We start from the raw sequence: 12,338 nt of genomic DNA on the forward strand, positions 1-12,338 counted from the left end.
AGGTTTTTAACCAGAGTCAAGAATTTTGTGTCCTGGTTGCTATAATGCCAAAGATTCTATACCATTCTGAAGAGGTTATGTACTCACATTGGGACCGAGGAGTACGTAGAAAAAAGAGAGAGCCACTTAGTGTAATCACCATGGCTGCTTTATTCAGCCTCGGGTTGACAGGAGCAGGAACAGGAATAGCTTCACTGTCTCTACAAACCAAGGAGCTGTCCTCTCTCCGAACAGCCATAGATGAGGACCTGACTCGCATAGAAGAATCAATCAGCCACCTAGAAAAGTCTCTAACCTCCTTGTCTGAAGTAGTATTGCAAAATAGGAGGGGATTAGACTTAGTCTTTCTCCAGCAAGGTGGGGTCTGCGCAGCTCTTGGAGAAGAATGCTGTTTCTATGCAGACCATACAGGTGTGGTGAGGGATTCAATGGCGAAAGTGAGAGAGGGACTAGCGCAACGCAAAAGGGAACGGGAAGCCCAACGGGGATGGTGGGAATGGTTTGGATCCTGGTCACCCTGGCTAACCACTCTGGTCTCAACCCTCCTGGGCCCACTTTTACTGTTAATACTAATACTTACAATTGGGCCTTGCATTTTAAATAGACTAATCACCTTTATCAGGACACAGCTAAATACTATCCAGATTATGGTGCTAAGACAACAATACCGGCCGATAGGTCGAAATAAAGAAGAGGAAGATTCCTCCCCATAATCAAAAGACAGGGGGGAATGTAGGGAGAACAAACGGAATGTAGAAAGAGTAAACATAACGCCATGATAGGAGGCAGAAGCAGGAAGACCAGGCCCTCACCCTGGCAACTAAGGCGACTATCAGGTCACCAAGACACAACCAGTCAGAGACTATCAGGCCACCCAGATACAGCCAATCGGAACTTGTTACGGAAAGATCCCGCGCGCGCGAATGTCTGACCAATGAAAAGACCCCCGCGAACATGTAACCAATCCGCTTCGCTAAATGACCCCTGCTTATGTTTGAAATTGGATGTTCTATAAATATGGGTAGAAAACCGGGCTCGGGGCTCTCAGCCTGTGCTCCACTGCGTTGGACACAGCGGGGGCCCTAGCTCGAGCTAGCAATAAACTTCCTTCTTGCGTTTTGCATTGTCTCTTGGTAGCTTTCTCTCTTCCCGCTCGGGGATTCGGACATCGGGCATAACAGGAATATATCAGGAAAGAAACAGACACAGATATAGAGAAAAAACTAGTGGTTACCAGTGAGGAGAAGGGAGAGGCGAGGGGCAGGATAGGAGTTTGAGAGGTACATGTCACTATGTAGAAAATAAATGAACTACAAAGACATATTGTAAACCACAGGGAATATAGCTAACATTTTATAAAAACTATAAATCGAGCATAACCTTTAAAAGCTGTTAAAAATAAATAAATAAAAGTTGTGAATCACTATGTTGTACACCTGAAACTTAAAGAACATTGTAAATCAACTGTATCTCAAGAAAAATAAAAGGGAGAAAATAGCAACTACACCGTGGGAAATGTGAGGCCTTTTGGGGTAATGAAAAGTACACTGAAATAAGAAAAGCCTGATTCCAGTCCCAATTCTATTACTCATATTGTGGATTAAGCAGCTTCCTCAGCTTCCCAGATCTCAGCTTGGTTTCCTGCTTTGTTCTTACACTTCACAGCAATGTGACGGTTAAAGAAAACAAAAGAAAAAAAAAAACGCTCATTACAGCAACAGGAAATCCTCAAATCTTGTTTAAATCGGAAACTCTTCCTGAACTTTATTTCATCACATTTTTTCCTCTCCAATATTTCATTTTACATGCAAATATACTTACCAGTATCTCTCACCATCTGTGTAACACCAATTTGTTGGATCTAAAAGTGATTTTGCATTGAATTAGTTAAAATCCAACTGAGGTGTTGCAAACATTGTCTGAAGAATGATTGTTCTCGTGTATTAACATCTGGGCACTGAAGACAACTCCTCAATAACTATACTTAACTGTTTATCGAGCACTTCTTATGTAGCAGGTGGTACCTAAGTGCTTAACATAAATAATCTCATTTAACTTCCTAGTAGTCCTGTGATATAGAAATTATGTAAATCAGCTATATAATCTGTAGGGCCTAGTGAAATGCAATGGAGAAGGAACTGGCAACCCACTTCAGTGTTCTTGCCTGGAGAATCCCAGGGAGGGCAGAGCCTGGTGGGCTGCCGTCTATGGGTCGCACAGACTCGGACACGACTGAAGCGACTTAGCAGCAGCAGCAGCAACAGTGAAATGCGAAAATTTGAGGCACTTTAAGCTTTTCCCTCTAAAAAGATTTTATTATTTATTGATGGTGCATGAGTAACATTAAAAACTAATAAATTATAAAAATACAATTATTGCTGTCACAATAAATAGCAACACTATATATCATATCTTAGTTTATCATAAAACTTTGGGGCTTTTATGGAAATTTATTTGTTAACTTAAGAAAATTTATACTTTTATCAACCTTGCTTTCAATTGGCATTTTAAAATTTTATATCAATAACTCTTGGCAAGACCACATTATTTTTTCTTTTTTTAAATGTAAACATTTTAGTTAAAACTTTATTTTAAATAAACATAGTTTTAGATAGTTTTAGGTTTACAGAAAAGTGCAGTGTTCATATGTCCCCAGAAAGTTCTCTTTATTGTTAGTATCTAACATTAATATGGTACATTTGTTATTATTGAACCAATATTATTAAAATAAAACCCATTCTTTACTCATATTTCTTCAGTTTTTTTCCTAATGTCCTTTTCTGTTCTTGGAGCCCTTCCCAGCTATCATATTATATCAATATTTAGTTATTATGTCTCCTTATGATCATTTTGTCTGTGACGGTTTCTCAAACTTATTTTGATGACCTTGATAATTTTGAAGAGGATTGGTCAGGTATTTTGTAGACTGTCCCTTAAATAGGGATATTTCTCGTGAGAAATATGATAAAACCATGGTATTTCTCATGCTTCTCATGATTAGACTGGGGTCACAGGTTTGAGGGAGGAAGACCACAGAGGTAAAATGTCCCTGTCATTGCATCATTATGTTCTGTTAACATGATTTATTGCTGTCGATGTTGACCTCGTTCATCTGACTGAGGCAATGTTCCTGTGGTTTCTCCACTGTAAAGTTACTCTTCCTCCTCCCCTTCCTGCACGGTGCTCCCTGGAAGGAAGCCACTATTTGCAGACCACCCTTAGGGAGTGGAGAGTTGTATTCCACTTCCTTGAGAATGGAGTAACTGCATAAATTATTTGGAATTCTTCAACCTAAGAGATTGGTCTCTTCTCCCTCACTTATTTTTTTCAAGCATTTACTTATATTGATATATACTCAAGGATATATATTTTGCACTTGAGTTACAATCAAACACTTCGTTGCTCAAATTGGTCCAAAGTTAACCTTCAGAGCTCTTTTACTTGCCTCCTATGTCCAACCAGTTGCTATATCACTGTCATTTGGTTTGTTTGTTTGTTTTTTACCACTTTCTTTCTGGAGGTAAAAGGTACTATGGGCTCATCTTATGTATTTCCTGTCCACTTCTTCATGGAGTCCTAATGTCTTTTATTGAAGAATAGTATTAGAACTCAAGATCTGGGAGCTAAGTTTGTTTGTAGCTACTGGGTTTCCTTGCTTCTAAATCCTCTCGGCTGAAAGAGGGAGGAAATATGCCTACTTATATACACACATAGTTAATATATGTATGTATTCATATATTTGTTATACACTATATGTACGTATGTACAAGAATAGCAATACACAGTCCATATATGTATATACATATATATATGTATGTATGTCCAGTGTATATATACATATCTATAAATATTTCCCTGTGTAACAATTTGTATCTATTTTAAACTAAATATCTCTAAATTTAATTCATTACCTCATGGATAATTTGGGTCTTAAAAATTTTGAGAATTTTTAATTTTGAGAAACTTCTTTTCACTGGTGTAACTGCAACTGGACCTCTTAAAAGTATTTTATTTTGTTTTATTTATTGCTTTTGGTTGCACCACGTGGCTTGTGGGATCCTAGTTTCCTGACCAGGGATTGAAACCAGCCTCTCTGCAGTAGAAACATAGAGTCCTAACCACTGAACTACCAGGGAATTTCCTTAAGAGTATTCTATAGGAACTGACATTTGGGTAAATTTCTAATAAATTATTTAAAAATATAAGTTTCAGGACTTCTAGAGCTGATGATTCTCGCATAACTCTTTTTCTAAAAATACTTAACTATTCATAGAAATCAGTTCTGAATAAGTCTGAAATCCATTTTAAATTCAAATTTACATAATGGAATTTTAATGTTTCATCAGACATTTTGAATGCTTGCACTCCTTCTAACAAAGCTCAGGAGAGAGAGCTAATATTTGTGCAGACTTTGCAGGGAAAGCTCTAGAATAGAAGGATGGGCTAGAAGGGTCTTCTACCATCTGTCTCATCCCTGTGTCCATGTGGGGACCTTTCCTGGACCATGGTCACTGCCAACACTACAGCTACCTCTATTTCTGCTGCCACAATTTCCACTACCAATCTGAACCTATTGCCAGGTCCTATTCTGGCAGCCTGCTCAGGTATGCACATACATTCCAGAGAATATGACCCAATTGTCACCTACACTGCCCTTCGTGCTTTGGGACTTGAGTCTACAGTTGTGGCACTATGTTTGATCATGATCATAATCATAATCATATTTGCTCACTGTTACCCAGTGTGTTGCCTCCCTCACGCATATGTCCACAGGTAAAGTTACTAAGAATTCTCAGATGGCTTAATAGAACATTAAACCAAGTGGAAGCCTTTCTGGTGGGAGATGTCCTTCAAGACTATAAAAATTGTGCTCTCGTGAAGCAATTAGTAGGATAGGGATTCTTAGTAGCTTTACTAAAAAATTAGAAAACTAAGGTTTGAAAAGTCACCTGCCCAAATTTATACAGCTAGAAAACTACAGAAATAGAGATTAAACCAAAATATATCTAATCCAAAAGTTAAATTCTTGGTTGTAATGTTGTGACATATAGAAAAACTCAATCCTTTTTCAACTAGTTGATCATAGAAACTGCTGATGGCTTATTCTGTTAGAGCAGTAGCACTCTTTCTATATGGTAATGTCTTATTACACAACAATACACCCCCAGAGAAGTATATTCACAGATCAGTCACCCTCTGTTCAATTTGAATTTCAGTAAACAACATTTAGTATAAATATATTTTCAAATATTGCTTATCCTTGCAAATAAATGGCTTAGCTGGGTTTCAGACCTGGGCAGTGCAGTTGTGAAATGTGGGAAGATGTTAAATATTGCATAAAATATACTTACACTAAAAAGTTATTTATTGTTTATGTGAATTTCAAATTTAACCAGGCACCCTGTATTTTATCTGGCAATTTAACTTCTTAGGCCCCATTGATAGATTAATGCTGATTCCCCTCCACCTTTTTCTAACCAGATCTAAATATAACCAATGGGGTGATTTTTTTTTTTTTTCAAATCTTTTGATCAGAGTTGGTAGCTCTTTATTACTCACAAAAACAAAACAAAATGCTTCAGGATTCAAACATATAATTTTTGCTCCTCTTCCAGCCCTGAGTTCTTGTTCTACCATACACACAAACACACACAAAGCCACACACTCAGGAACATTTCTCTCCTTCTCTACCACCTCGCCATCTCCTCCTCTCTTCATCATAATGACCTACCATCTCCATTCTTGTAGTCTTTAGTATTTTTTTAAGGGAGTGAAGGAAACAGCATGAAAATGTCACATTAAGGAAGTAAAGTAGTTTGAATCAGAGTAACAGAGCCTGTTTTTCTTGTCCCCTGAATCTGTGAGGTGTTTTTCATTACGTTGTGAGTCATGGTCTTTCCCATGCTTTGTTGAATCACAGAGCCCTTGGGCATATATGCTCTGGTATCAGTTGTTTTATACTGACCAAAAACTAAAGACAAAACAACAACTTTTCTTTCAGAGCTTAATGAGCTCTGAGCTGAATTCTCTATTCCTTTGCTGCTTTCTTCTTCACTTATCATTTTCATCTTTTTTTTTTTTTCCAAGCCTTCAGCTGAAGGCTCAGACAATTGGTTAATTAAGATTGTGATTTGTGACTTACCCCCACTCTCCGAACTATTTGTCTTGATTGTATTTCCTTTTAAACTGGTCAACAGATCTTTGCCATTTGGATTTCTTCACTTTCTTCTTCTCAATCCCATCTTTCTGTGGCGTTCCCTCTTCTTAGACAAAAGAGTCATTTGGATTTTCAAGAACTGTCCTTCAAAAAATATCTGGCATGAGTCAACCATTTCCATTAGGAAGTCACCAGATAGAACTTGTAAGTCGCCCTAATTACTGTCTGGGATTTGACAGTTCTTACATCTGTGGAAGCAGAGGCAGGGGTGGGAGAGATTAGCAGTTTGTGAAAACCACCTCTTTGCAGCCCTTGCTTAAATTTTGGAAAGGGAGCCTATAGAAAACTTTAGTACAGATGAGACCAACAGCTATCTTTGAAGATGTCTCTTCAAAGTAATAGCTGACATAGCACAATGGAAAAAGCAATCATTTATATGTTAAAATCTTGATTCTGCCACTTACTATCTGTGTGGCTTTGAGTTTATTAGCCTCTCTGAGCATTGATTTCTTCACCTTTTACTAATAAGATAGTAACACACTTCAAAGTGTTCTTGTATAGATTAGAAATGATATAACAAAGCCCATGACACATGATAGAAACTTAATAAATAAATTTTATCTTTATTGTTATAGTTTCCTAATCAGAAATTTAAGGTTAAAAGTTGTTAATATATTTTTATGTAAATGGAGCTACCATTGCATCTGTGAATTTTAACTGTTCTAGTGATTTGAATTTATTCAATATAATTGGTGTATGAGAAAAGGAGAGAAACAATGATGTGTCCTTTAACTATTCCAAATGGCTATAGGCCATATGTAGTTTCATTGCAAAAGAAGAATCTTCCAGTGTTATGTACAATACAATTAGGAAAAAAAATCAAAGGTATTATAAGTGTCAGTCTTGTTTTGTTTTCTCATCCAGCTATTTGCTGTAGCCTAAGGTGTAAATCAAATAGATTCATTTTGTGACAGCTGTCTCATACAATAATTATTTAATGACAGTCTATGTGTACAATTTTTGAGTGTAGACATATTTTATGAATCTAATAATGTACATTAGTGCTTTTAAGACATAAAAGCAAATGAAATTTTATGATTCAAGAAAAAATCCTGAGTGTTTCAGAAGCAAGCTCTTTATACAAGAGCACTCTACTTCCAGTAAATTTCTTGATTGTAATTCCCTATGACTACAATGTTGTGTCAAAGGGTAAATAATTACACTTAAACGTGGAAGCCTAGACTCAAGGAGGTAAAAAAAAAAAAAAATCCAGCTGAGGGTCTACATGGGATGTGGCCAGCAAAAACAATGAAAACAAAACAAGTGGCTAGAAAATTTAGTGGTTTCCATGCTTTATGGAAAGTAGAAAATAGTATTATTCTTTAGAAAATTCAATTCAGCTACTATAAAAAACACAGTATTGTGGGATGTGAAGGATAATAAACTACATATAATAAGTCAATATTTAATAAATTATGTTACAGTACTTTTTTGTTTGGCACATTTTTGTAGAAGAACAACTCTCTATCTTTGGAGTTGGTATTTTTACAATGAAAATTTTGTAAGAGAAAGATGCACTTTTTAAAATCCAAAGTGGGGTTTGTCTTTAGTTGAGAGAAAACAATAATTTTGAAAGCCAAGCTTTTCAAGGAATAAAAATATTTTTCAAATCTTTTAGTTCCAATTACTTTTAGATCCAGTCCTGGGTAAGATCATTAAATTCCTTCCACATCATATAGAGAATATTTCTTTCTTCTTTAAACCAAACTTTGAGGATTATTTCCTCGGGAAAGGAAGTTATGAAGCAAGGTGAGTCTACATTGGTGCAAAGGAGGAAGTGGTCACTCCATTCTTTCTACCTGGGTAAACTGTGTGTGGGGGTGAGGGTGGGGGATGTGTATGGAGAAACAGCACTGGGAAGAGTGGTTAGATACACATGTTCTCCTGTTTCCTCTTGACATAGAACTCCAAGATGAGTGGAGAAGCAAGTAAAAATAGAAATGGGTAAGTCCAGAAATGCTGGAACTGTGATAGCTAGGGAAAGCTATGAAGTTCTAGGAAAAGTCCTGTGTGTGGTCTTACTGAGCTTGATAAAGGAGAGATGTTGCACATTTGAGAGAGAAATGTAAGTATATAGATAAACCTGAGGCTTATTCTTCAAGGCCTACTCTGCATACAAGGAAAAAGGCTATTCCCATGTACTTCAGTGATGAAGTGTGAAGGTGCGGAGACCTGGACCCAAACTTGTCACAGAAGGAAGGGAGTTGGAGACTAGGAGCAATCGGCCAGGATCAGACTACATTGCTGGGTGCTGTCATGCTATCCCGAAGAGGAGCTGGGCAAGAAAGCCTCAGTATTAACTATGGACGGGATCAGAAAGGAGCAAGGATCAAGAGAATACCCCATGAATTCCGAGGTCTCCACTGCTCAGCTGCCTTAGTCACAAGCACTATCTATTCATATATCAATATACTTGGAGAGGACCAGAGGAGGAGTAAGAAACCAAGAGAAAAATACAGTAAAAATGGACATTTACCTGAAGAACAATCTTTAAACCAACCTAATAGAAAGTGTAATTTTGAATTCAAGAAACTAATCTATTCCAGTTAGGGAGTAAAAAGTTGAAAGAATTTAAATGCAAAACATAGGTATCTCAGTCCTGCTGCACACTTCCCAGAGTAAAGAAGTGCCAGGAGAAAGATGGCATCTTTGACAGAAAAAGAAAATTAACCATATTTCTTTGCATATCTGAGTGTAGTGAGTAAATGTTGATCTCAATACATCTCCTAAAATAGAAAAAAGGAGAATGGAGAAATTACCCAGAGCTGAATCTCTCCTCCCACCTGCCATCTCTGTTCAATCATACTTATAACATATCTCCCAGTTATGGAGACCACACACCATATTAAAAGAAATCAAGGGCAATGATGAACAAATCCACATAAACTTAACATTTCACAAGCATCATTTCTCCAGGAGAGGACTTCCTTGGTAGCTCAGCTGGTAAAGAATCCATTTGCAATTCAGGAGATCCTGGTCCGATTCCTGGGTCAGGAAGATCTGCCAGAGAAGGGATAGGCTACCCACTTCAGTATTCTTGGGCTTACCTGGTGGCTCAGCTGGTGAAAAATCTGCCTGCAGTGCAGGAGATCTAAGTTTGATCCCTTGATTGGGAATATACCCTGAAGAAGAGAAAAGCTGCCCACTCCAGTATTCTGGTCTGGAGAATTCCTTGGACTGTATAGTCCATTGGGTTGCAAAGAGTCAGACAAGACTGAGAGACTCACTTTTTCTCAATTAGAAATTCATCCAAATCATTTAATCATGAATGCAGAAAAAGCAAACAGCAGAAAAGATCAGATCCAACAAAGCAAGCATTGAAAATATGAATTAATAAAGAGGAAACAGTGAACATTTGACCAATTCCTGACTTCTAATTAATTTTGATTTTACATGAATATAAAATAATGATAATAATTATATCACTTGATTGTCAGTCGTTTTCTTCATTAACTCAAAAGTCTTGAGACAGCCATTTTTACAAAAAAACTGTTTCTTAAACAGGATATTTATATAATTTAAAAAAACAAAATTAATCTGATTTAGACAAATTATCAAACATTTTAGAATCTATTTTATAGGCTATAGAATCTAAATTACTAAACTATGGAAAATTCAATATTTAAGAACATAAGCAAAAATGAAACAAGATTTTCAAACTTGCAGGTACAAGTTCTAGGAATTTAATATAGTTATATAACTCAAATGTGGAATAGATATTTATCTGTTGGTATGGGAATAACCAGAATTATCCAAGAATATTGCATTTAATAGACACAAAATTGTACCAACTGCTGTTTAAAGTTAACTTAAAAAGATACAATTTTAACAAACTCAGCCACGTGGATTTCTTTCCCTGAACTTTAAATGATTATCTTTCCTTCTTTTCTGTTACAAAAAATAATGTGAAGCCTGTGGCTTTATTTCTGGTGCAATCTTCATTGGGATTTTCTTTTTCTTTTCTATTTCTAAAAAAAATTTTCAAAATTACAGAAAGTTGCAAAAATATCACAAGAAATTTATTTTCTCTGTGCCATTTGTAACATGCAATCATCATGTCTAATCACTCCAACATAGGTGCTACATTGTGTATTTCCTATAAACAAGGGCATTGTTCTAGTACAGTAAAATCTTCCCAGGTGGCGTTAGTGGTAAAGAACTCACCTAGCAATGCAGGAGATGTAGGAGACATGGTAGGGAAGTTCCTTTGGAGTAACCCAAAGGAGTAACCTACTGGAGTAACCCACTCCAGTATTCATGCCTGGAGAATCTGACAGAGGGGCCAGGCAGGCTATGGTTCATACTGTCTCAAAGAGCTGGACATGACCAAAGTGACTTAGCAAAATCATCAAAATTAGGACGCTAACATAAATACATTACTACATCCCAATCCAAATACTCTATTCAAGTATCATTAATTATCCCAACCATACTCATTATATCCAAGGGACCCAGAATCACACACTATATTTTGTGGTTTAGATCCATTCAATCTAAAAGAGTTCCTAAGTCTTCCTTTGATTTTCATTACTCTGATATTTTTGAAGACTATCAGCTCAGTTTAGTTGCTGAGTTGTGTCTGCCTCTTTGTGATCCCATGAACTGCAGCACTCCAGGCCTCCCTGTCCATCACCAACTCCCGGAGCCTACCCAAACTCCTGTCCATCGAGTCAATGATGCCATCCAATCATTTCATCTTGTCATCACCTTCTCCTCCTGCCTTCAATCTTTCCCAGCATCAGGGTCTTTTCTAATGAGTCAGTTCTTTGCATCAGGTGGCCAAAGTTTTGAAGCTTCAGCTTCAGCATCAGTCCTTCCAGTGAATATTCAGGACTGATTTCCTTAGGATTGACTGGTTTGATCTCCTTGTAGTTCAAGGGACTCTCAAGAGTCTTCTCCAACACCACAGTTCAAAAGCATCAATTCTTCAGTGCTCAGCTTTCGTTATAGTCCAACTCTCACATCCATACATGACAACTGGAAAAACCGTATCTTTGACTAGATGGACCTTTGCCGGCAAAGTAATGTCTCTGCTTTTCAGTTTGCTGTCTATGTTGATCATTGCTTTCTTCCAAGAAACAAGTGTCTTTTAATGTCATGGCTGCAGTTACCATCTGCAGTGATTTTGGAGCCCAAGAAAATAAAATCTGTCACTGATTTCATTGTTTCCCCATCTATTTGCCAGGAAGTGATGGGACCAGATGCCATGATCTTAGCCTTTTGAAAGCTGAGTTTTAAGCCAGCTTTTTCACTCTTCTCTTTCACCATCATCAGGAGGCTCTTTAGTTCCTCTTTGCTTTCTGCCATAAGGGTGGTGTCATCTGCATTTCTGAGGTTATTCATATTTCTCCCAGCAATCTTGATTCCAGTTTGTGCTTCATCCAGCCCAAAATTTTGCGTGATGTACTCTGCATACAAGTTAAATAAGCAGAGTGACAATCTACAACCTTGCTGTACTCCTTTCCCAATTTGGAACCAGTTTGTTGTTCTATGTCTGGTTCTAACTGTTGCTTCTTAACCTGCATGCAGATTTCTCAGCAGGCAGGTAAGGTGGTCTGGTATTCCCATCTCTTGAAGAATTTTCCACAGTTTGTTGTGATCCACTTAGTCAAAGGTTCTAGCATAGTCAGTGAAGCAGAAGTAGATGTTTTTCTGGAACTCTCTTGCTTTTTCTATGATCCAAAGGATGTTGGCAATTTGATTTCTGATTCCTCTTCCTTTTCCAAATCCAGCTTGAACATCTGGAAGTTCTTGGTTCATGTACTGTTGAAGTCTCACTTGGAGCAATCTGAGCATTACTTTGCTAGCATTGAGATGAGTGCAATTGTGTGGTAGTTTGAACATTCTTTGGCATTGCCTTTCTTTGGGATTGGAGTGAAAACTGACCTTTTCCAGTCCTGTGACCACTGCTGAGTTTTCCAAATTTGCTGGCATATTGAGGGCAGCACTTTAACAGCATCATCTTTTAGGATTTGAAATAGCTCAGCTGAAATTCCATCACTTTCTCTAACTTTGTTTGTTATCTTTTCTACAAACTCTCTTCAGGTGAGTTTTTGCCTTTTTAGCAGAAATGTCACAGAAATGATGTTGTTGTGTATTTTTTATATCCTGTCAAATGGAC

General features: G+C 37.3%; 1 protein-coding gene across 1 annotated transcript in view; it reads left to right on the top strand.

Annotated features, from left to right (window-relative positions):
- The first annotated feature begins 4,504 nt into the window (after window positions 1-4,504).
- LOC110150926 (transmembrane serine protease 11F) overlaps window positions 4,505-12,338 on the top strand; it is a 100,600-nt gene continuing 92,766 nt past the window's right edge. The window contains exons 1-2 of the mRNA XM_070458016.1: window positions 4,505-4,604; window positions 7,852-7,966. Coding sequence (XP_070314117.1) covers window positions 4,505-4,604; window positions 7,852-7,966 — 215 coding nt within the window. The remainder of the gene's footprint in view (window positions 4,605-7,851; window positions 7,967-12,338) is intronic.

The sequence above is a fragment of the Odocoileus virginianus genome, chromosome 29 (genome assembly GCF_023699985.2).
Source record: "Odocoileus virginianus isolate 20LAN1187 ecotype Illinois chromosome 29, Ovbor_1.2, whole genome shotgun sequence".
In the NCBI taxonomy this organism is placed as follows: Eukaryota; Metazoa; Chordata; class Mammalia; order Artiodactyla; family Cervidae; genus Odocoileus; species Odocoileus virginianus.